Source organism: Crocodylus siamensis, chromosome 2, assembly GCF_052110815.1.
Source record: "Crocodylus siamensis isolate JL-2025a chromosome 2, ASM5211081v1, whole genome shotgun sequence".
NCBI classification, from domain to species: domain Eukaryota; kingdom Metazoa; phylum Chordata; order Crocodylia; family Crocodylidae; genus Crocodylus; species Crocodylus siamensis.
Window position 1 is genome coordinate 60,876,298 of NC_143396.1, and position 24,441 is coordinate 60,900,738.

The 24,441-nt window shown below is 44.5% G+C and overlaps 1 protein-coding gene across 5 annotated transcripts in view; it reads left to right on the plus strand.

Moving 5' to 3' along the window:
• Positions 1–5,077: 5,077 nt before the first annotated feature.
• TUSC3 (tumor suppressor candidate 3) overlaps positions 5,078–24,441 on the plus strand; it is a 317,666-nt gene continuing 298,302 nt past the window's right edge. For all 5 annotated transcript variants that reach the window (XR_016440710.1, XM_090035996.1, XM_090035997.1 and 2 more), the window contains exon 1: positions 5,078–5,246. Coding sequence is in view for 4 of the 5 variants with exons in the window: in XM_090035996.1 (XP_089892122.1) it covers positions 5,106–5,246 (141 nt within the window). In the remaining variant the exon portion in view is untranslated. The remainder of the gene's footprint in view (positions 5,247–24,441) is intronic.

The following is a 24,441-nucleotide window of genomic DNA, read 5'->3' on the forward strand; positions in this document are numbered from 1 at the left end:
CTTTTGGCCAACAGTGCCCTTTAGGGTGACACCTGAAATGTATGTGTCCTCAGTCCTCTTTATTTAAAGATAAAGTCTTTCCAGCTATCCAGTTTAACCAGAGGAAAGGTATGTTGGTTAACTTTCTGATTATGAGGCTGGTTAAGCACCAGAACAGGCTATCAAGAGAAGCTGTGGAATCTCCATCCCTAGACATTTTCAAGAGTAGGTTGGACAGACAGTTGGCTGGCATAGTATAATTGGTGATTATCCTTTCTTAAGCAGGGGTGCAGATTAGATGATCTGATGATGTCCCTTCCAGCCCTGCTTTTCTATGGTGCCTGAGTTCTATCACTCATGCAGAACCCTATAGAATTAGGACTTTGTGCCAGTGGAGAAGGAAGGTGAGTGATAACATCCATGTGGACAATCCAAGACTACCAAGCATTGACCCTGAGATGGTGCAGAGTCTCTTGGAAGGACTGGATGCATTTAAGTTGGCAGGCCCGGATGAGCTCCATCTGGGGGTATTGAAGGCACTGGCTGATGTCACTGCACAGCCACTGGCAAGAATATTTGAGCACTGGTGGCACAAGGGCCAGGTCCCGGAGAACTGGAAAAGGGCCAATGTGGTCCTTATTTTCAAGAAGAGGAGGAAGGAAGATCCAGGCAACTACAGGCTAGTTAGTCTCACCTCCATCCTTGGTAGTCTTTGAAAAAAAAATTATTAAGGCTCACATATGTGAGAACCCAGCAGGAAAAATTATGCTGAGGGGAAACCACCACAGGTTCATAGCAGGTAGATCATGCCTGACTAATCTAGTCTCTTTATATGACCAGGTTACAAAGCACCTGGATGCGGGACTAGGGGTAGATATCGTTTACTTAGACTTCAGGAAGGCCTTCGATATGGTATCCCACCCCATATCGGTGAACAAATTAAGAGACTGTGACTTGGAAGATTACACAGTCCAATGGGTGGTAAATTGGCTAGAGGGTCATACCCAGAGAGTGGTGGTGAATGGGTCGGTATCGACCTGGAAGGACATAGGCAGTGGGGTTCCACAAGGCTCAGTCCTTGGACCGATACTCTTCAGTGTCTTCATCAGTGATTTGGACGAGGGAGTGAAGCGTACTCTGTCCAAGTTTGCGGATGATACAAAATTGTGGGGAGAAGTGGACACACAGGAAGGCAGGGAACAACTACAGGCAGACCTGGACAGGTTGGACAAATGGGCAGAAAGCAATAGAATGCGATCTAACAAGGAGAAATGAGAAGTGCTGCACCTAGGGAGGAAAAATATCCAACACACCAACTGCCTAGGAAATGACCTGCTCAGCAGCATTGAAGTGGAAAGGGATCTAAGAGTCCTCCTCAAGGAACATGAGTCGTCAGTGTGACGAAGGCATCAACAAAGCTAACACCACTTTATCATGCATCAGCAGATGCATGACAAACAGGACCAAGGAGGTGATACTTCCCCTCTATCGGGCGCTGGTCAGACCGCAGTTGGAATACTGCGTGCAGTTTTGGGTGCCACACTTCAAGAGGGATGTGAATAACCTGGAGAGGGTCCAGAGAAGGGACACTCGTATGGTTAAGGGCTTCCTTCCCCTACAAAGTATCTATGTTTCTTACTCACCCCAAAGTCTCCTTTCCCAAATTTGTAACACTAAACCCTCATCATCCTTGTGCTTTCAGTTTTTATCTCTTAATTCCCGCCTATGCAAGATTTTCATGTGCATATTTTCTAAGACAGTTTGAGAGCCATCTGGAAAAAAACAAAAACAAAAACACCCCTCCCCCTTGTTGATAAAAGCATAGTGTAGACTAATGCTTTCTTACCCCATTCTCTAAAGTTGGTTTCAAGCTAATTCTGGGAGGGTTAATTTCTACAGACTGTTGTCCTCTATCTCCTCAATCTCCCTGCTCATTTGAAAATGTGTAGACTACTTACCTTTTGTCTTCTCTACTTGCATGTTTGTAGCAAAATTCATTTCATGCATGAGCTAGGCTTACACTAATCTAAATAACTTTTTCATAAATAGTGTTTTGTTCCCCAGGAAGGGTAATTGGTGTCAAGCAGTAGATGAGCAAGGTCTTAAATGACAGGGAACATCTAGGGCATGGGCAGGCAATTATTTTGGGTGGAGGGTCGCTTACCCAGTTTTGGCAGGCTGTTGAGGGCTGCATAGGTAGCCCTGCCCCTTGACAGGTGCCCCGCTTCCTGATCACCATATTGGGACCAATGTCCCCTGGTCAGCACCAGTGGGGCCCAAAGCGGGGCACAGGCTGGCAGGGGTCTGCGTAGCTGGGCTGGGCAAGGGGGGAGCTGGCCTGGCTTCATAGAGCCTCTGCTGGCTGGGACCCCGTGCTTCTGCCACCTTGCTCTGGGCCCTGCTGGCACTGGCCCCGGGACACCGGTGTGGGCCCCGTGCTCCCGCTAGCTCCCCACCCACTCACTCCCAGTGACCCCCAGCCCCACTGTACAGGTGGAGGGCAGTGGACAGCTCTGACCCCTTGCTCATTGGCAGGGAAGAAGCTGGTGCTGAGCATGGGTAAAAGCAGCCCCTCGCCCGCCCCATGGCTGGTGCTCCCTGCTGCAGGTGATTGCAGCCCATGTGGGGCTGTCTAGAGCAGGCACAGGCAGCCCCACATTGGCTGCAAGTGGCTACAGTGTGGGGCACCAGCCATGGGGCGGGTGAGGAGCTACTTTTCCTTGCGCTCAGCATCAGCTTGTAACCTGGCTTCGCATTGGCTCTGGGCTTGCCCGTTGGGGCTGTGTGTGGCAGCAGCAGCTGTGGCCTCCCCCAGCTTGCCATGCTGGGCAGTGTTGGCTGCTGCTGCCTCCCTGGAGCTCGTGTGCTGGGCAGCCCAGTGGTGACAATGGCAAACATTGCCCGGTGCAGCAAGGGGCGGGGTGGGGCGCAGATGCTGTTACCATGTGCAACTCTGATGGGTGAGCCCAGGCTGGCAGTGGGGCTGAGTTACAAGGTGATGCTGAGCACGGGGCAGAAAAAGTGGCCCCTTGCCCACCCAGGAAGGAGCCTGGGGAAAAGCTGAGCACGGGGGTGGAGTGGGGGAGGTGGAGGGAAGCAGCCCTTCCCCTGCTCCATGGCCAGTGCTCCCTGCTGCAGCTGCTCACAGCTTGTGCGGAGCTTTCCAGAGCAGGCACAGGCACTCCTAGGTGGGCTGCAAGCGGCTGCAGCACGGGTGAGGGGCCGCTTTTCATTTTTGACAGGATCAAGGGCAAATAAATATTAACTTCCTAAATTTTTTAGGGGCCCCGCAGGCCAGATAGAATGACCTCATAGGCTGAATCTGGCCTGCGGGCTGCATTTTGCCCACACCTGATCTAGGGGAAAATCAGAGCTATGGTTTGTTCTCTAGGTTGCTGTCTGTGTAAAACAAATCTTGGTTTGTCAGAACTACATTCCATTTCTGATACCAATAGGACAGATCAGGAGGTGGATACCTTTACCTGTCTAGTCCAGGGCCACTTAGGGCAGTAACATGCTAGCAACAGTTTCATAGTAATGCACATCTCATGTCCCACCAGTCAGAAATATCCACAATACCCTCTCGGCAGGGCAGAAGAAAGCGTACCCAGGTTGGAGATAGGTGAGAGTGAAAGACCAATACATTACCGGGGACTGCTGCTGAAAGGTATGTAGGTGCCCAGAAGACTACATAGGTAGGAAGTGGTCCAGGGGGTTTTCTGAGCTGTAGGTGTGGAGCACTGCTTGTGTGATTCCAGCTATCTCCAACCCCCTCTTTAACAGTCCCTTAAATTCAGGGAAACGCCACTGGGATCTGTCCAGCAACACTCTCCTAGGAGAGTTCTTAAGTAGGTTGTGAACCACCTGAACATGCATGATCTCGGTTCTATTGTATTTGCAAAAGTACCAGATTCTCATAGCACCAACAGAAGACAATGGAAGATTACGAAATACCATGTCCCAGGCCTCTCAAACCAGGCACCCAACATTTGTGATACTTTTCTCTCTAATCTCTCAAGAAAGACACTGAACAAGTAGAAAGAAAATATTAAGTAACTGTTGATTAGCAACTTCACTTCTTCTTTTCCTGTGCACTAACAAAAGAATAGGTTTTGTAAGGGAAAAGTACCATATATTCATGTATTTGAAGACTGTATTGTAACATGAGGGGCTCATGTTTGGGATGTACAGGGAACTTTAGTACTTGCATTGCCTAATGTTTGCAGCGTTCCTTAATGTTCTTCAGTAACATTAAGTTGTGTGTGCAATTGAACTAAGGTTGAATTTCCATAGGACAGCAGTCTCTGTTTGCATAAGGGTCCCATTTTTTAGAGCTTTTCCTATTTGTGAAGTGCAAGCACTAAGAACACCTCAGTACTCCTTCTTCTTTCTAGAAACACCCCATTAACGGAGGTGGTGGCCATGCACACTTCGGAAAGCGTTGCTTGTACATTTTCAGCCTGCCCGCCCAACCGTTCCTGCAGACGGTGCAACCTGCCAAAAGCCCACCTGGGAAAATCACAGCTCTAAGTTGCTTTGTGCTGCTCAGGGCGTAGATGCACAGCGGTGGAGCCGGGGGAGCTCGTGCAGGCGTAGCGGCCCGTTCCTGCGGGAACGGGGGTCAGTCACAGCACCGGGAGTGGGGACTGCGCTTAGAGGGGAGCGGGTGGCGCAGCCGGGGGGAGTCCGCAAGGCTGCAGGCAGCGGAGAAGTCAGAGGCAGGGTGGTTGGGGACTGTCAGGTCCAAGGCCCTAGGGCCCCTGGCTTGTCATGCTGGCCAGTCCTGCTGCCCCACGGGCTGTGTCCCAGTCCCATGCCCGGGGCTGAACTTCATCCTCTGCAGCGGGCGGGGTCTTTTACCGCTCCAGCTGCGCAGAGCCCGGGACAGGCGGACACTGCCCTGGGCCCTCCGGGCGCTGCAGCCGGTCGCAGGCAGGTGCCCCTCAGGGATCCCCACCCCCACTTCCCTCTGGAGGCCTCGCAAGTGACCCGCTGGCTACCGAGGAGGGGGTGGGGAACTACCATTCCCAGACGCCTTTGCGCTGCGGGCCGCTCCTGATTGGCCAGCGCCACGGCCCAATCCGCGGGACGACGCGGGGGTCGCAGGTGCTCTGCGGGGGCGCAACATGGCGTGGGGAGCACGGGCGTCCGGGCGCCGGCACTTGTCGGCCGGTGGTGTCCTGCCGCGCCTCGCGCCGCTCCCGCTCCTCCTGCTCCTGTTGCTGCTGCTCTGCGCGCCGCTCGGGGGCGGCCAGAAGAAGAAGGAGGTTAGGACTGCCGCCCCCGCCGCCGACTCTGGCCCGGCCCGGCCCGGGGTCGCGTCCCCCGGCCTCGCTTCTGCCGGTCCCGGGGCAGTAGCTGCCGGGGGGAGGGGGCTTGGGCGCGGCCAGCCCGAGGGACCGGCACTAGGCGCGAGCGAGGGAACCCGCCCGCAGCGGCCGAGTGGTGGGAGCGGGCAGGTGCGCCCGCCCAGGGGCCGGGGCACGGCGACCGGCAACGACATGTAGCCCGGGGCGCCGCTGTGGGAGCCACACGAAGGAAATCGGGATTTAAAAAAAAAAGGGATAATATATATGTGTGTGCGTGCATATGTATGATAATGTGTATGTGCGTGTGCATAATGTCTACTTATATGTTTATACACACATTAAACTAACCCTAAAATATAGCTAGACCTGGAACTACAGAACTAGGTCTGTATAGGTCTGTCTACATCTATATTAGATCTCTATCTGTCTAGATGTATAGTTATCTATTAGATCTGTCTATAGATAGGATCTCTATTAGAGTGAGATCTATCCATATATTTAGGTTTAGTTTCATATACAAGTATCATACATGTATAGCATTAAATAGTAATATATGACATATAATGTACACACACCGTATGATATACTCTGCTGTAGTGTATATAACTTACAGGTTTCCCTCGCCAATCGTGGTTTTGAGTTTCCATGTTTAATCTATAGACCATTTTGGCTACCACGATATACAGTTCTGAGTATCCACGGTTTTCCCTGGTGGCGCATCAGCCTGCCACCTGCCATTTCAAATCACCCCGCGCTCTTGCTAGCCCCTGTGGTGCTCCCATCTCCTCACACACTCAGTCTTGTGTTGTCTGTCTTTCATGCTGTTAACATCCAGGTGCTCTGCATTTTTTGTCCTGATTTCTTTGTGATTTTTGCATTTTGCCCTTAATCATGCATGGCCTGTAAGCGGTTGAGTGGTGAAGGTGACCGATTTGTGAAGAGGGCAAAAAAAGTGATGTCCTTGGAAACCAAATTGGAGTTGTTGGATCATTTAGTACATAGAGGGAATGTGGGGAATATAAAAAAATGATTTTTATATGTCCCTTTGTTATTCATATTCAAGTCCCTAACCCCATTTTGCATGAAAGTCTTTTGTCTTGCCAACCACAGGAACTTTCAGGAACCTAACCCCTGCGGTTGGTGAGGGAAACCTGTATATAGTATGGATATTATTATACATAATATGTATTATATATACATTAGATATATACATTAGATATAATACAGTGTGTATAACATTTCTTTCTTTCTTCACCCCCCCCCACACTTTTCCATTAGGGAAATGAACATGTATCTCATTCTGGTTTTGCTTCCAGCAAGCAGCTTGGATTCAGGTCAGGGCGCCTTGCATGGTCTTCCCGTGCAGATGCAAGAGAGTATTACTTCGAAACTTCTCATTCTATTTAAAAAAGGGAAATTGTTCCCCCTCCCTGCCTTAGCCCCTTGACTAATAATCCTTGCGCTGTTGTAGTGTTTTAAATTCAGTCTTTAGACCCTGATTGTTTTCATTCTGGAGTAACATGCTATGTGTTTTGAATGTGATTTTATTTTAGCCCACTCCATAAGGACGCTGCCAGGAAGCTCCTGCTTTCTTTTGAAAATTCCCTTTTGTCAACACCTAACTTGTTTGGTCTGTTTATTCAGACTCTCCAAAAGAGTGCATACATGTGTTTTATGTTTCACTCAACAGTGTTGTCAAAGGATAATTCTCGAGCAATAAACATTCATGCCAAAAACAATTGAAATCTTGCTTGTTGGCATGACTTTTATTTAGCAAAACTGCTTTTAAAAATAATCTAAACCCTTTCCATGGTTAGCACTCCTCCTTGGAACTGTGTTTACTTGTAATGAGAAAGTAGTCCAACATATAAGGTCAGGTGCTGTTCTCACTGATACTCATGTAGTACTGGTTAGTTCTGTTGTAGACTATAATGTTTCTTGCATTAGCATGAAAGCAGGGTCTGATCCATGATATAGGTTTGTATGGGACTATATATGTATTAAACCTGTTGCTAGGTTTAACTTTCAGATGGATTTTAATGCATTTAAACATGATAATTAAGAATAATAATGAACTTATAATATTTCAGAGAATTTCTGACTATAAATAATAAACAATTATCCAAAACAAACTTTGTTATTAAGGAAATATAGGGAAAATGAGCAAGCAAGGATTGTTTCTTTGGCATGCTTTTATTTTCTGCGTAGGGAAGGTATGAGTTAAAATTTTGAGACCCAGTAAGTAAAAGTAGCTGGGATCATATTTTGTAAATGTTTCTGTTAAAAGGTAGCTTAAGTTTAAAAATATATGCACCTCTAACCAGTAAGATATTGTGGACTGTAAGATATTGTGGACTATGGGTCAAGAGGGTAGATGCCTGAAGTTAGTCTGCATAATCCTCTTTTCAGGTGTTTAAATAAATGTTTTCCTTTTTCACAAAAAGTGGGGGGGAGAAGAATTATAAGCCTAAATAGTGGGTCATCAACTTAATTATCGTTATCCTGGTTTGAAAATCTGGCTCCGTAATTCTTTGAGACCAAAAAAGGTTGGGAAATAATACACCACGCTCTAATGCTGTCATTTATGGCGGGGCAGTTCCCCTTGAATTTAAATATGCTACCTTGCTAGTCATTTCCATAAAATCTGTTTAATGTTTGACACTTTTGTTTCTCTTAGTGAAATACTAACACAGCAGCAAATGCTTTGATGCTTCCATGTGGTGTGGCAGCTGTGCTTACAAGATAGCTGACATCATATATATAATATTTAATATGGGTTTCTTTCCTGATAAAAGAATGATGGCAATTCAGAGTAAAGTCGGCACCCAGAAATGTTTCTTATGATGGAGAAGCATGCGTTATATTGCGGAAGTGGCATGTAGTATAATCCAAATGGATAATATTTTTCTACGCATTTTATACTGCTCTACAAGTTGTTATTGCTTCTTCCTTCTTAAGAACTGCTATGTAACTTCCTTTTAACACAAGGGTAGGCAATTCTGGAGGGCCATGGAAGAAGTTTTGGTGAGCTGTTGTGGGGTGGGGTAGGGGGTGCTGGCTTGGAGCAGTGAGTGGGGATGCTGACCTGATGGGGAGGGTTGAAGTGGCAACTGGTCTTCTCCAGTACTGGGCCGTCGTCCCTACAACCACCGCAGGGGGTGGGGTGGGCGGACAGGGTATCCTGCAGATGAGGTGTGTTTGGCCAGGCCAGTGGAATGGGCCTTCAGGTGGTCAGGGAGTGGCATCCAGGAGTGGGATGGCTGGGTGGGTCTGGGGCCAGGATTGCAGGGTGGTGACAGTGTGGGCCCACCTGCTTGCTCTCTCCTTCTAGTGCCTCCATCTCTGGCAAAGAGTCAGGCCCCTGCTTTGCCACACACCCAGGGGGTGGCAGGACTGGGTGCATGTGCTGTGACCCGGGCTTCCCCCCATGCCTGGGCTAGGTGGGGCCAGATAAAATCCCTTAGCAGGCCAGATTCAGCTCAGGGCTGTATTTTGCCCATGTGTGTTTATGTTCCTCTTTACTGTGTGTCCTTTATATTAGGGTTTCATTCATGTATAGAATGTACATGTTTCCAAAATTTAGCATGACCTAAGACTATTCTTCATTTATAATATATGCACAAAGCAGTCATTTGTTCATTTAGTAGTTTTCTATTCCATATTTATATTGAAAGTTTAGCTCTGTTAGTCTCTCATTAGCGTAACAGAGGGGGACAACCTTGGCAGTAGACCTACTTATCACTGTGTACTTGCATCAGTGTTTTTGTAAACTACTTAATTGTATTCATCTAGTCCACAGTTATTTTAAAACTACATAAAATGCATTTGGATTCTATGAGGTGGCCTGTAGACATAACTTTATTTAATAAACAGAATAATGAGCATCTCTTAACAATCACTGTCTGCCTTGAGAACATTGGCTGATGTAAAGCTTGTATACTGTTGTGAATCTCTTCATTTATAGCTGAAACAAGGGAGAATTGAGTATTTAAACTATCGGGATTAAAGATTCACTCCTCCTCCTCCTCCCCCCCCCCCCACTCCTTCTGCCTGAGAGAGGTGGATGTCTTGTACAATTAAATCTGAATGGTTGTATTCTAGATTTACCATGGTCTCTACTTGCCTGAGGACAAATGACTATACAAGGTAGGAATCAGACCTGTAGATTAAATTAGTATTTGTTAGAAACAGTGACCTGAAAAATGAGTAAGGCTATTTCATGTCAGTAAGCAAGGTTTACTGTTCAACAACAGTCTTAATTCTTGATGGATAGTTCAAATTGTATTCGTTTTCAAATCACCTAACCAGTGAGAAGTTGTATACAGATTTGTAGGATGTAACAGAGATTGATATGTAAGATGCCTTGTAGGTACAATCTAATTTTATCCATTCTTAATACTGTCCCAGAGAAACTTGTATTCAACTTTTTTTTTTGTAATAAAGCATACAGGATGAAATCTTACCTCCTTTGAAGTTAGGGGGAAACTTGTCATTAATTTCACTCTGGCCAGGACTTTCCTGGCAATATTAAAGGCGTGGGTGATGGAAGATGCACTTGATTCTTACTGTTGTCTTGGGAAGATGATGGAGAAAATTGGTTAAAATGAACTGTTGGCTAAAATTAGTTTTTAGTTGTTGATACTGGAGATAAATAGAAGCTGGAAAGTCTACATATGTCTGTATGTGGCTGGTAATTGATACGTCAGCTTTGTTGAAATACTGGTTTTAGATCTTGCTGGTTTTATATCAAATTCTTAAGTTATTAAAATATATTTCTGAGGGTTTTTTAGGTCAGAGAAAAATCTGTTTTAATATAGTATTTTATCTGTGTTATTCAGTGAATTAAATGAAGTCCATTGGATAGAAAGGCTCTTCTCAGAAGCCTTGTACTAAGTAATTTAATTGGGTTTGTATGTTTATTTTATTTAGCATGTTTGTTCTAACTTGATGACTTTTTATTTTTGACACTGCCATGCTTTGCTTCAGTTATATCAAGTGAATAAGCACACAGAACTGAACTTGAATAGTTTATGAATCTCCCTCTTCAGGGTGCATCAAGTTGTATCATATTGTAATGTGGGAGAATGTACATTTTTGTCTCGCGGCACTTGCTTCTGAAGTAGGAGGATCCAAACCCAGTAAATTTAATGAGATCTATATGAGTTGTGGGCCATTTATATTAATATGAATCGACTGTAAAGGCTCTGGCTTTCAGCTCTTTAGTTTCTGTTAACTTGCAGCCCTCCATGCCTTGGAATTTGCTATTTTTTGGACATACAGTTTCTGTCAAAAGAGGAAAGAGAGTGGAGGTTCGTCTGTTAAATAGTCAAGTATTAATTTAGTTTCCAAAATTTTGAGAGATCAATGAGAAACCATGATGTCTTCTTTCACAGTGCAGTTTCATCAGCGGAGCCCCAGGATTAATGCAGGAAAGAGAAGAATAATTAGAAGGTACTTCCACCTCTGCTGAGTTGTTGCTTCTTTATATCTTCCACTTTCTAGAAGAAGACAAAATATTGTCATCAGTGATGTAGCAGAGGATACATTATATATCTAGTGTATTAAAAGTGGATAATTCCATTCATAATGAGAGGGAAAAATGAGCATCTCTGTTTTCATACTATTCAGGCCTCAAAAATATGGTCTATTTAATAATGCACCTGGAAAATTAAGTATTTAAATGGGTGCATTTTTCAGGTTTATTTTAAAGGTAGATTTAAATGACTTGGATATTTGTGGAAATGTAGTAATTTACTTTAATATGCTGTATTTAGAGCTAGAGAATTTTTGATTAAGAGTGGTACATGAGCTGGGTTAACTAAATTGTTTGCTTCTGAATTGGTTGCTCATATTTAGAGCCTGCAATGTAACGTCATTGTACACAAGGTCAACAGAAGCTTATGAAACAACCTCTGGGTTGTGTCACTGCTTAACACTGGTACTAAATGGCTTGAATTAGGTTGTTTATCAGGTTGTTAGCAGTTACTGTTTTAATTACAGAAATGTTTTATTATAGCTTAAAATTACATGCATTCCCTTAACATACTACAGCTTAATCATAGCAAAATGACAGCAAAATTAATACAAATACCATATTTTCCTTGCATAGAACACCTCCTGGAATAAAATCCACATCTTCTTTTGAAAGGAGCTGTGAAGAAAAAAGATCTTTCCCTGTAGTAAGCAACTAAGTAGCAGCAACTAGGGAGTTGAACCGGCTCATTGTTTTGCTACCTGTGAAGTGCGTGCAAATTTTAGTCTTGCTTTTTCCTGGCTGAAATTTAGGCAGCAAAATTTTCTGGTACTCTGTGTGTGAACATGCCAGTGGTTACAGCTGGTATTTTTTTGTGGGGGTGGAAAAAATATGGTTTGTCTGTATTAAAACTGGTTGAGAGCTGGTCTTTTTGTTTCCTTGAGCAGGGTTGGCAACTTGTGTCCCATGGGCTAGATTTGGCTTGCAAAGTGGCCCACAAAGGTCCAATCCAGTCTATATTTTACTAAGGAGATGCTGATTTCCAAGTTGTTTGATCTATTTTTGCATCTTGCTCATGCCCTGCCAATTGCTTCTAGCCTCTTCAACTGCTACAGTCTGAGCGGAGGGCTGTTCTTTCTTTCTACAGCCTCTGCTCATTGCTGTTAGAGTGGCCAGAGGGAAATGGTGGCCTTGAATTTTGCTGTCCTCTAGTATGAATTTGAAATATCTTTACATCCCAGAGTAAAACAAAGCCATTAGCTATTGGTGGTAATAGGGAGACCCTGACTAGGCATCCATTGGGCAAGTCATGTGATAGGAGACAGGCTATTAATATTCTGGAAATTTATTGGGAACAGCTTTTTGATATAAAATGTGTAGAAGGCAACTAGAGACAAAGTTTGTTTTATATTTGGCTCTGACAAAGAAAGAGGGACTAGTCAAGAATATGAAGGTTCAAGGAAACTTGGGCAGTAGTTGCCATTAAAGATAAAGTTTGTGATTATTAAGAAGGGAAGGAGAGATACAGCAGAATGAAAATAATGGACTTCAAGAAAACAGACTTGAATAACGCAGAAAATTGGTGTGGGAGGAATTTAGGAGAGTTGGCAATCTAAAAAAAATAATAAGGGCATAGGAGAAAATGACATGCAGAAAAAATAGGAAGAGACTAACATGACTAAATCATGTGCTGTTTGCTGATGTGAAATTGAAGGAATTCTATAAATAGTTGAACCCTAAGACATGTCAAATTATTAAGGACGAGTATAAAATTATAGTAAGGCCATGTTGGGGAAAAATCAGAAAAGCGAAGATAAAAAAAGTGAAATATGATGAGTGAGGAACATAAGTAAAAAAAAAAAAAATTTTTGTTATAAGTACATTAAGAGGAAATCTATGGGAGGAATCAATCCAGTACTTAGTAAGAAAAGAATAGTAAAAATAGATGTGGCTGAGAGCGCTAAAATAGTTAATGCTTTTGCTTAGAGTTCTGCTAGAAGGGTAATGTTGTTCATATTAACACAAGTAGCATCAGCACTATCGGGAAGAGCTCAGGTTAAAATAGGGAAAGATCATGTTAGAGACTAATAAAGTTGGATGTTTTCAGATCAGCTGGGTATGACACACCTGTAGTATTTGGAGACATGATGGATGTAATGTCCAAGCCCTAAGTGATTATCTTTGAGAAACTGTGGAGGAAAGGTAAGATTCCAGAAGATTACAAAAGGTTTGTTTTTTTTTTAAAAGAGCTGAGAGAGGAGTTTGGGAAAGGAAAGGAAACATCAAGTGGTATTTCAGAGAGTTCTATTCTATCAGCTGCCCAAACACAAACTGGGAATTGACTGGTTAAGTTGCAGTTCTGCAGAGAAGGACCTAGGTGTTATAACAGATAACAAAGTAAACAATGGCATACTTTTGCCAAAAAAAAAAGATAACATATTGGGATGCACAGACAAGAATAAATAATCTCTTTATTTTACTCATACCTCATAATGTGTCACTTAGGGGTGTGCAAATGATTCAGATCATTGTCCCTGATTCAATTTGGCTGAATCTGAAACTGAAGATTCTATGTTGATTCAGAGAATCAGCAATTCGGGCATAGGCGCAGCTTTAAATGCTTTTTCTACATACCTTGAGGTACCAGCATGGTTTGTGAACGCTGCGATGCTGGGGTGCATGGAGCACCCCACAGGAGTGTGGGGAGGCCCTCCATGTGCTCAGCAGTGAACCCGGAAATGGACTAGAAGTACTTATGGTCCACTTTTGGGTCTGCTGGGAAGCATGCTGAGGGTCTTCAGCGACTGCAGGGGGGACCCCGGGTGCCCTCCAGACCCAGGAGGCACCAATCATTGAGCTGGGGGGGAGGGGGAGGGGACAGAGGCCTGCAAGCTGCCAAGTGTGCTGGTGAGCCCCCTGCACTCCTGTGGGACGCTCATTGCAACATTCACGAGCTGCCTGCTACCTAGAGGTATGCAGAAAAAACATCTAAAACTCTGTCTATGTCTGAATCGCCAAATCTTTCCAAATCTCTCCATATTATTTCAGAGAGTTCTGATTCAATTCAGAGAGATTAAAGGGTCTTCTGATTCGATCCGATTCAGAGATTCAGCCACCGAATTGGGCTGAATCTCTGCCAAATTGAATTGGGGACTGAAGCTCTTCACAGCCCTAGTGTCACTTGAGTATTGTGTCCAGTTTTTCCACTTCAAGAAAGGTGTGGACCACTGAGGAAGTCCAGAGGAAACAACAAAAATCATCAGAAAACTTAGTCCATAAGGAAAGATTAAGATATATTTTTTTTTTCTTTTAGAGAACACTGAAAGGAGATGCCAAGTCTTCACATACATAAAATATTATTGTAAAGGAGTAGATTAGTTCTCCATGTCCACTGGGAGTCAGATTGAAGTGAGACATCAGGAAAAAATAGTAAAGATAATGGTAAGTGGAAGAATGTAATGGGGAGGTTGTGAAATCTCCATTGCAGATTGTCCAGAACAGATTAGACAAAAAGCTGTTAGAAATGGTTTGGGTATTGTTGAACTTGCCTTTGGGGAGGGGAATGAACTGGATGACCTTTCAAGTTTCCTTCTATCCCCATCTTTAGAATTTTGGAACTCTGCTTGTATTTTTATCTAATGGCTTTTCAGCATAAAAAGTCTAAGCAGTTCTGGGATCTGTTAATTAGTTTTTTCTTGAAGGCTAGAACCTTTCTTGTTAATGGAGCCTAAGATTCTCTTTCTGAAATGTAGGAGCCTAGACTTAAGAAAAATAACAAATAGGAAAACATCCTCTGATAAAGTGAGAGGATGACAAGGACTGGAATTCCATGTATCCTTCCCCTTGGTTAGCGTTTCAGCAGGATTTTTGCTGTATATGTTTTGTAAAATAAGCTTGCCAGTTGTTTAGCTTATTGTGTTTCTTAAGTTCAAACTAAATTTTCCCCTTTACAGTGAAATATATATTTAACAAAAAAATCATTGGATATTTGTCATGGGAAGAACTTTAAGGCAGAAGGGACCCCTGAGAGTAGTAGTAATTCTCCCATACTCGCTCCAGGGGACAGGAAGATTGCTGCAGGTGTGTGTGGCAGTCTGTCGTGTTTCTGGAGTGAGTACTTGCTCCAGATTGCTGAGAATTGAGCTGTGCTGGGTACTTCTGGTCCCAGAGAGGGGCAGCTGTGTAGAGATTCCAGCATTAGGAAGCCTGAGACACTGGGGGACTCTCCTATCTATCCCAGTCTGCAGAATATTTGGCAATGCAGAGGCACCAGGAAGAAGGAACAGGTGGCCGGAGTACCACTGCTGGAGGAAGTTTTCCTGTGGGGAGCTCGACTGATGAGGGTTCAGCTGATCAGAAGCCATTGCCAATAAATAAGTGCTGGAAGGGGGAAAGGGAAGATCCGGCAGGCTCAGCCCTCTCTGTTGGTTGGACTGCCTTCTGGAGCCTTAAGGGACTGTGTCTGGTTTTTTTGTTCCTCTTTTCTTTTTCCTTTTTGCCATTTTATTTCTTTCCTTGGCTGAGGGTTTTGTTTTGTCTGGACTTGAATTCATTTCCCTGCTGTGAGGAGGGCCCAGACAGCGGTTTTGGACTTAAGGAGACAGACTAGAAAGCTACTGGATTTGGTCCTTTCGATCCTGGGGAACGGGGGACAAAATAGCCCTGCCCAGGATAGGGGTTTCCGCAAATGACTTTCTCTGGAATTAACAACCAAGGGTATGGTGAGGTCAGAGTGTAGAGAGGAGGAGCCCCATAAAACAATCTCACTGGGTAGTCTGTAAATCCGAGGTAATTCTTCCCTGGGGAGCTAACTCCCAAATCAAGATAAGAAATGCCAAAGTCATGGTGGATATTACTGATAATCCAGTCCATTATTTAGATTTGATAGGAAAGGGCTAGAGAGTTAAAAAGGTCTCAGTCTTAAACACAGGACATGGTATTAAGATGAGTACAATACATGCAAGATGATCTACATTTCAGCTTAATACTGAGGGTCCAACAGAACTGAATATATTCGCTGGGTCACTGGGCACCGCCTCAAAACATCTAGGAATATCAGGGAGTGACTGAAATAGGTAACCATAGCACCTCCTTTAGCCCGATTACATGTGGGGAAGATGTTAACCCACCAATTACCCAAGCTTTATAGACCCTATCATGGACGGTATTGAAACCTAATTATATACAAAATATAACTTTTGCATACGACTCCTCCCACAATCTGCTTGTATTAAATCTGGGTACTTCTTTGATCTTTAAACTCTTGGGAATCCTTCTTGTTTTTCATATAGCTCCCTTACTATCCCTACCCCAACTAGCGGTGTAAATACTAATTAAAAAATATCCATTTGAACTGTTGTAATTACAACAGTTAATTGGTATGGCAACCCTTGGCTTGCATGGAGCTGCTCTGGCCTGGCCTGCGGAATGCCCCTACCCAGCCTGGCAGCAGCAGGATGCTTTCAGTTCCCTGAGGTGCAGTGGGGGCTCAGCACCTCCCCAGCATCACGCCTCATGATGAGCTGATCAGGTGGGCAGGTCCTCTCAAGGCCCAGGCCTAGGTATAGATGGGGTGGTGGGCAGGGAGGCTTCAAGCAGTTGCACCAGGGTCTGCAGAGCGTAGGTATAGGTACTATTCCCATCTCTTCTCCTTGTTCCTCCCTCCCTTTCGCCTGCCCTGCTGCCTTCTGGTTCCTGCTAGTGCACTGCATGGCTTCCTGACCCTCATCCCCCAGCTTCTCTGTCAGACTGTGCCTTGCCCCATGCTAAATGGTAACATATGTGCTATAACTGGTCATCACTGGGCTTACTGGTTAAATGATTAATTATTTAAACATTCACATCCCTAATGCCAAGAATTGGAGCCAATTTTTAAATCTAATCCCCTAAAGATCCCAGGGTGAAAACCATTTGTGTTGAAGATCTGGTATGTTTCTAACTATTGACTTTTTTGTGACCTGCGCTAGTTTATTTTGCCTATTGCTGGTAAATGTTTGTTTTTAAGTTGGTTTTACTTCCCATCTTCTAAGTGGGAAACTTACTTGTACTCATTTTGGTGTGACATGTAGTTTTTGTTGTTACATTTCTTGGGGTTCCCTATTTTTATCATATCTCTTTATATACATATGTATGTATTGCTTTCAGTTCCATAATCTTTCTGTCAGTTTTTCATTTGATTCTCTCTCTTACACGTTATATACTTTAATATATTCAGTTCTGTTGGACCCTCAGTATTAAGCTGAAATGTAGATCATCTTGCGTGTATTGTACTCATCTTAATACCATGTCCTGTGTTTAAGATTGAGACCTTTTTATCTCTCTAGCCCTTTGCTATCAAATCTAAATAATGGACTGGATTATCAGTAATATCCTATGGCATTCTTTCAATACCTTTAGTTTCTTTGTATAGTTGGGGTGCTTGCGGTTTGTTATTTTTCACACTTGTGCTGCCTCCTTATTCTTGTTGTCTTCTAGCTAATATAGGTCATGCAGCAGTACAGGATTAAAAAATGGAAAACATGAATCAGGTCTAGATTGTCAGATGTTTGTATCACTTGCAATAATTGCTCATTGCTGGTTTGACTTCTCTTAGCTGTGGTACACATTGCTCTTTGTTTGGGCAGCAGGTAGAACAGGGGTGTGCAAAATGGTCAATGCAGCTGGAAACCAGACTCCATTTCCCAGCAGCCCCTACCCTCATGACTTGAGACAGTCTTCATGTAGACCACAGCTGCATCTGTGCAGGAGTCCAGGAAAGCTCAGGCTGGGGTTGCCATTGAGACCAGCCTCAGTTGTGCTGGCAGCACGCGTGGCTGGAAACTTGGGATGAGGGTGGCTTGCTCTGGAGTCAAGGCAGAGCTGCGATCTGCAGCCTCTATTCTCCAGGCAGGGGATCGCAGCTCTGCCCCAGCTCCTTGCAGCCGTGAAAGCCTGGTCTGGAACTGGGGCAGAGCCATGATCCCCTGCTTGCACGTCCCTTCCTGGAGTGTGCAGGCTACAGATTGCGGTTGTGCCCTGGCTCTGGAGCAAGCTGTCACCATCCCAAGTTCCCAGCAGCTCTGGAGCAGCCCCCTGTGCTGCTCTACCACGTGTGCTGCCAGCGCAGCTGAGGCTGGTCTCCCTGGCAACCCCAGCCTGCGCTTTCCCACGTGCAGGTGTGGCTGGGGTCGTCATGGAGACTGGCACAAGCCATGCGGGCAGGGGTTGCTGGGAAATGAAGCCCCTGGCTGATTGGATCCAGGTAGGAGCTTAAATCTTCATAAGTTATGGTCCCCTTATTTGGTTTCTTTTGGAGAAGGACAAGAGGTCCTCCTAGGATCTTAAGACTAAAACCATTCCTTCCACAGGTGATGGTTAATTGCACTTCTTTTCTACCAAAAAAGTCTTAGTTCCACTCTGTTCAATTCCTGAAGATACAGATACCTAAAACAAATATTCCTGGGAGTAAAGGCATGTCATCCGCTATTGCTTCTTGCAGAAAAAAGTTGCTGTATTTCTCCTGCTGTGTCTGTGTTGTTCAGCTCTCTCTTTAAGGAGCTGTCCCTTCCTTTCTGTTGTTGTGCTTTGAGGTATTTGGTACAGTAGATAGTTCTCCCTCACTAAATTCAAAACTATCTTTTCTCCAATAACAGAATAAAGAAGAGATGTTCTTTTTTAAAATAAGATACATTTTTCCTCTGTGGGAAAGGATAATGATGCTACTTACCTTCCTAATGGGATGCCCCATTAATGGGACCTATGTCTCTAATATATATAAATGGTTGTAGGGGGATGTTAGATGTATAGATATATATCAAAGTCCTCCCCCACCAACCCTAGTGAGAAAAGCTTTATAAGTTCTTTTTATTATGCATTTTGCTTAATCTTCACTAAAACTTGTTTAATCCTGATAATGATTTTTCATTTCCTTTAGTAGATAGCAGTTTGATGGTTGATAAATAGATGTTATTTCTAAAGGTTATTTCTATGTCTCTGTCCTTATTACCCATAGAGACTACTGTGCCTAAAATGCTGTTGCTGATTTGATTTTTTTTAAAGGTATGCAGTCCCTCCTGTCTATACTCTTTATTTTGCCAGCGTATCATTGAAATAAATTTATTCGCATTAGCTCCAACCAACACATGCTGACATGACATTTACATTATTTGTGTAAAATAGTACTTGATCCTCCTGTTTTTTTAGGTTGACAGTTAAATATTGCTGTCTTGCCAGGTGGAAAATTTCTCTTGTACTTCGTCAATGCTGAAGGTAATTTGTATCTTCCACCTTGGCCCTAGGTAGGATAAACTGATAAGATTCTCAGGATCATTTTCAGAGTAGGGTTGCTTCTGTGTCCTGGGCTCCTGTTCTCCCTTAATTTCTATTTTGAACGTTCTGCTTTTCTAACTCTTTGTAGCATCCTATTCTGTTTTAAGATGCTTTCCTTCTAAGTTGTGGGTATTGTTGCCTTCCCTTTCTCACTGGAGTTTGTATTAAAAAACAAAACAAAACAAACCCCAAAAAACTCCTTTAAATCTGCAGGTCTTTGCACTTCTAGGACAGTTTGACATTGATAACTGCCTGGAAGGCAGTAGCAGAAACAATAGGGTACTTCTCTGATTAGTGTTCCTGACTTCCTATGCTGTATGAAAGAGCAGGGGTTAATGGCAGCGTTGTCAGTGGCAATGGAGACAGAGTGGCATTTGGTGGGGAGAAGATAAGGAGTTCATTCCTTTGCACAGTACATTTGAACTGATAGTCCAAGAGGTTGGATAATTATGCAATAGTGGGCAAATGAAAGAAGTTAGAGCTGTAGTTTTGTGTACTACAAGCAAAGATTTTAAGTTATGCTTATATCTGAAAGGTAGAGAGGTAGTTAGCAATGGAAGGTAGACTTCTTGATTCCTCAGGATGTCGGAGCTTAAGAGTGATAATTAAAACTGCAAATTCCTTCTTTCATCTTTTAGTGGGATTGCTAAATGTTAAACTTACTTGTTAAAGGCTTTGTCATCTTTTCATCTAAGAAATCAAGTATGTGGTTTCCAGGATATGTAGCACTGAATATTTTGTTTTTAAAATGGCATGTCAGGCATTTGACATTTATACGAAATATAAACTCCTCTCTAAAAGCATTATTAAAAATTAAGATGTAGTGAAGCTTGAATGTTTGAAGAGGATCTGAGAATACTGATGTAGAAATAGTCGCAATAATCCTAAGAACAGGTCCAAAGTGGAAGATTTATAAGGTAGAATGGTAATTTAAACAAATGGGCATGTTGCAGTAGAGTTGAGAGGTTCGTTTTCAAATCAATACTCAAATCTTAAAACTGCAAGACAGTTATTTTCAGGTAAATTAAGGTCAATAAGTCATGAAAACGTGATGTTCTTTGAATGCCGTTCCAAATGTTGTGCTCCCGTGTATCGAGACAAGAAGTGGAAAGTCATGTCTTTATTTTCTGCCATATGCATGGAAACAACACACAATTTCAATCTCACTACCCCTCAAAAATTCCCTATTTGAAATTCTGTAAAGGCATAGGATAATGGGCAAATCTCACATTAACAAAGCAATACAGGAACACTTAAGATGTAAACACTTACTGTATGCAGTAAATGAAGTAAAGAATGCTTACAGCAGCCTGATAGCATTCTTGTAATTAGATCATTGACACTTTTTTTTTTTCTGTCCCAGATGTTTCCATTTGGCAGAATCACTGTCCTAAAACAGATCAGCAACTTAATTGATCTTTCCTGCTATGCTGTTCTGTAACCCTTTATTCTAATGGTTCACAATCTGTGGTACGCGTACCACCAGTGGGATGCAGACAGCCTGTCAGTGGTACACATGACCTGCTCAGACCTTCCTCCCATGAGGGTGGGATCGAGGTGCCATGTGGACACCACTCTAAACATATGCTATTGTGCTTTGCACCTACCCTTGTGGATGGAAGGGTCCAGCCCAGTCAGCGCACGGCTTCTGAGTGGGATAGCTGCTGCTGCTGCTGCTGCTGCTTCTGCTGCGGCCTCCCGGGGACCTGCTCCATTTCCCCAGTCTCCTGCTGGGAGGGGCACAATTTCTGCTGGGCAATACTCCCAGCATTCCCTGTGGGTACGTGCAGCTCTCACAGTTGCTGGGCATGGGAGGGAAGTCCCCTGCTCTAGAGCCAGCTGCGTTCCCTGCTGGGGCTGAGCAGCATAGGAGGGTAGCCACAGGTGCCTTCCCCTGGAGGGTGGGGAATGCAGCTGGCTCTAGCACTCTAGACTTCCCTCCCTTGCCAGGCAAGTGCGGGGAGTGGTGGCAATACAGACTGCCTGGTGGAGGATGTGCCCCTTGCTGCACTGGGCACCTGCACCCCGAGTGCCCCTGCCTGCTGCTGCACCATGGGAGGAGTGTGTGGGGTGGGGGGTCCTCACACCCCACAAAACCAACACAGCCACACCCTCCAGCCCCCCACATATATACAGCTCCCAACATACCATTGTTCCCTTACACACAGCCAAACTCCCCCCATACCCTACCATATCCCTCCACCCCTCTCTAGGCCATGCACATTGCACCAATAGCCTACCTGCAGCATGGAGCACGAATAGCCTGTTCCATTCTTTGCCAGGCTCACAGTGGGTACACCCTGGCACACTCCCCTGCCACATGGATAGGTTGGCCCCTTCCCACTGCAGCCTGTTCCTGGGAAACCAGAAGCCAGAGGAAGGAGGGGTAGCTCTGAGATCTTGGTCGCCACCTCTGCAAGAGCAGTGGATGCAGTGGGGGAGCTGAGTAGGAGCCTGCGAGCCCCACATTAACGTTAACCCCTTGTGGGCTGCTAGTTGGACAGCCCTAGATCACAAGGAAGAATATAGGTTTTTTTATTGCTTTGAGGATTCAGATTTTGTAATAGCACTTGAATTAATTGTATGTCACATTTCATTGGGTAAAGTTATATTTTATTTCAACCATTTGCTTTTTAGGTCACGCCATTCAGATGTAATTAATACCTACATAGACATGTGGGGGGCATGTTTTTTTTTTTCCTTTCATACTGTTCATTTGTTTTCTGCCAACTGTAATCTGCCTACCAAATATAATGTTGTTGTGCTGAATCAGCTGTATTTACATTTTGGCTTGTTGTAAATAAAGTGGTCTTCCAAGCCATTTTTGAAATAAGTGAATTTACATTTTGCATGATTTTTATCAGTTTGCTCTATGGCAATGATTTTTGTGCTGAATGAAGTGGTGTTTCTAGTTTTTCCAGAAGATAAGTGAATGGTAATATAAGTGAATGCTCAAAGGTATGGAAAAAGACTTCTTCCTTACATGGTTCTCTTATGTGATTTCTAAAACAATGGGCCTTCTGTCATTCCTCTGAGGATTCAGTTGAACTTAATATTAAGTTTTTTATTTCCCTTCTTTCAGGGTTTTTCCCCTACTTTTCTTTGGAACATACTAATTCCAAAATCTTTCTTAACTTTAAATATTTTCTGAACTTAGTTTTGTTAGCCTTTCATCTTGGAATCCTAAACAGTTTTATGCCATCCTTACAGAGTCAAGGTGCTGAAAGCTAACTGCAGCAGTACTTGTATACTGCTGATCTCACCAGTGCTACAGATGTGCTATCGCCTTCCATTTTCCCCTTTTATAAATGTGTATGTGTAGTTCATAATCAGCTTTTTGCTGCTTTGTTGCTATGGCAGAATAGAGAGGTCCCACCTCACCTTCGTAAATGATGTGATTGCAGCCTGGATTAAGGACAAGAAGTCCTTCTTTAAATACATAGGGGGTAAAAAGAAGGTTCCGGCTAATGTGGGGCCCCTGCAGGACACATTAGGAAATTTGGTTGTAACACCAGACGACAAAGCCAACATATTTAACGATTTCTTTGCCTCCATCTTCCTAAGCAGGGACCGGAACAGCCACCCCCCTGCTGGTCCCCCCTCAGGGGAGGCACACCTAGGCCAAGGGTTAGTGAGGAACTAGTTGGGGAGCTTCTGGAGGGACTGGACATATTCAAGTCAGCCGGTCCAGACGATCTCCACCCTAGAGTACTAAAGGAATTGGCTGAGGTCATTGCAGGACCCCTGGCACGGCTTTACGAGCACTCGTGCTCTGGTGTGGTGCCAGAGGACTGGAAGGGGGCCAACATGGTTACCATCTTCAAAAAGGGGAAGAAGGAGGACCTGGGAAACTATAGGCCAGTTAATCTTACTTCAATCCTAGGCAAGCTGTTCGAGAAAATTATGCTGGCACACATCCATGAGGGGCCAGCAGGGGATTTCATGCTTAGGGGCAACCAACATGGGTTCATCAGTGGCAGGTCCTGTCAGACCAACCTGGTGGCCTTCTATGATCAGATCACCAAATCATTAGATGCAGGGGTAGCAGTGGACATAGTCTTTCTGGACTTTCAGAAGGCCTTCGACACTGTCTCTCACCCTGTTCTCGACACCTACATAGTCAACTGGGTCACCAACTGGCTGGAGGGCTGCACCCAGAGAGTGGTGGTGGATGGGTCATTTTCAGCCTGAAGGGATGTGGGCAGTGGGGTCCCCCAGGGCTCGGTCCTTGGGCCTGTGCTGTTCAACATTTTCATCAGTGACTTGGACAAGGGGGTAAAAAGCACCCTGTTCAAATTTGCTGATGACACTAAGATGTGGGGGGATGTGGGCACACTAGAAGGGAGCAACAGGCTACAGTCAGACCTAGACAGGTTACAAGGGTGGGCAGATGAGAACAGGATGGGATTCAACACTGACAAATGCAAAGTGATGCACCTGGGGAAGAACAACTGGCACCATACCTACAGGTTGGGGAACTCCCTTCTTGTCAGCACGGAGGCGGAAAGGGATCTGGGGGTCATCATTGACTCCAAGATGATCCCAAGATGATCATGGGCTGGCAGCGTGGGGATGCAGTCAAGAAGGCTAACTGTACCTTGTCATGCATCCGCAGATGCATCTAGAGCAGGTCCAAGGAGGTGATCCTCCACCTCTATGCGGCACTGGTCAGGCCGCAGCTGGAGTACTGCATCCAGTTTTGGGCACTGCACTTCAAGAGGGATGTGGACAACATGGAGAGGGTCCAGAGGAGGGCCACTTGTATGATCAGGGGGCAGCAGGGCAGGCCCTACGAGGAGAGGCTACGGGACTTGAACCTGTTCAGCCTCCTCAAGAGAAGGCTGAAGAGGGATCTAGTGGCCTGTTACAAACTAGTCAGGGGGGATCAGTAGGCACTGGGGAAGTCCCTGTTCCCCCAAGCACTGCCAGGAGTGACCAGGAATAATGGTCACAAGCTGGCAGAAGGTAAATTCAGACTAGATATCAGGAGGTGCTACTTCATGGTCAGGGCAGCTAGGATCTGGAACCAACTTCCAAGAGAAGTGGTGCTGGCTCCTACCCTGGGGGTCTTTAAGAGGAGGCTAGATGAACACTTTGCTGGGGTCGTTTGACCCCAGTAATCTTTCCTGCCATGGCAGGGGGTCGGACTAGATGATCTGCTTGGGTCCATTCCGACCCTAGAAACTATGAAGCTATGAAACAAGGGTCATTCCAGGAAACAAAAATTCTCAATATATATATGTGCCTTTCTTTTGATCCTGTTTTGCTTTCTAATAATTCTATCTCTGTTGCTGTCTGCATAACCTAATTTGGTAGAGCTGGCTTCGTCCTCCAGTTCTTAATGAAGGACTTGGTAAGAATGAGCTCAGTGCT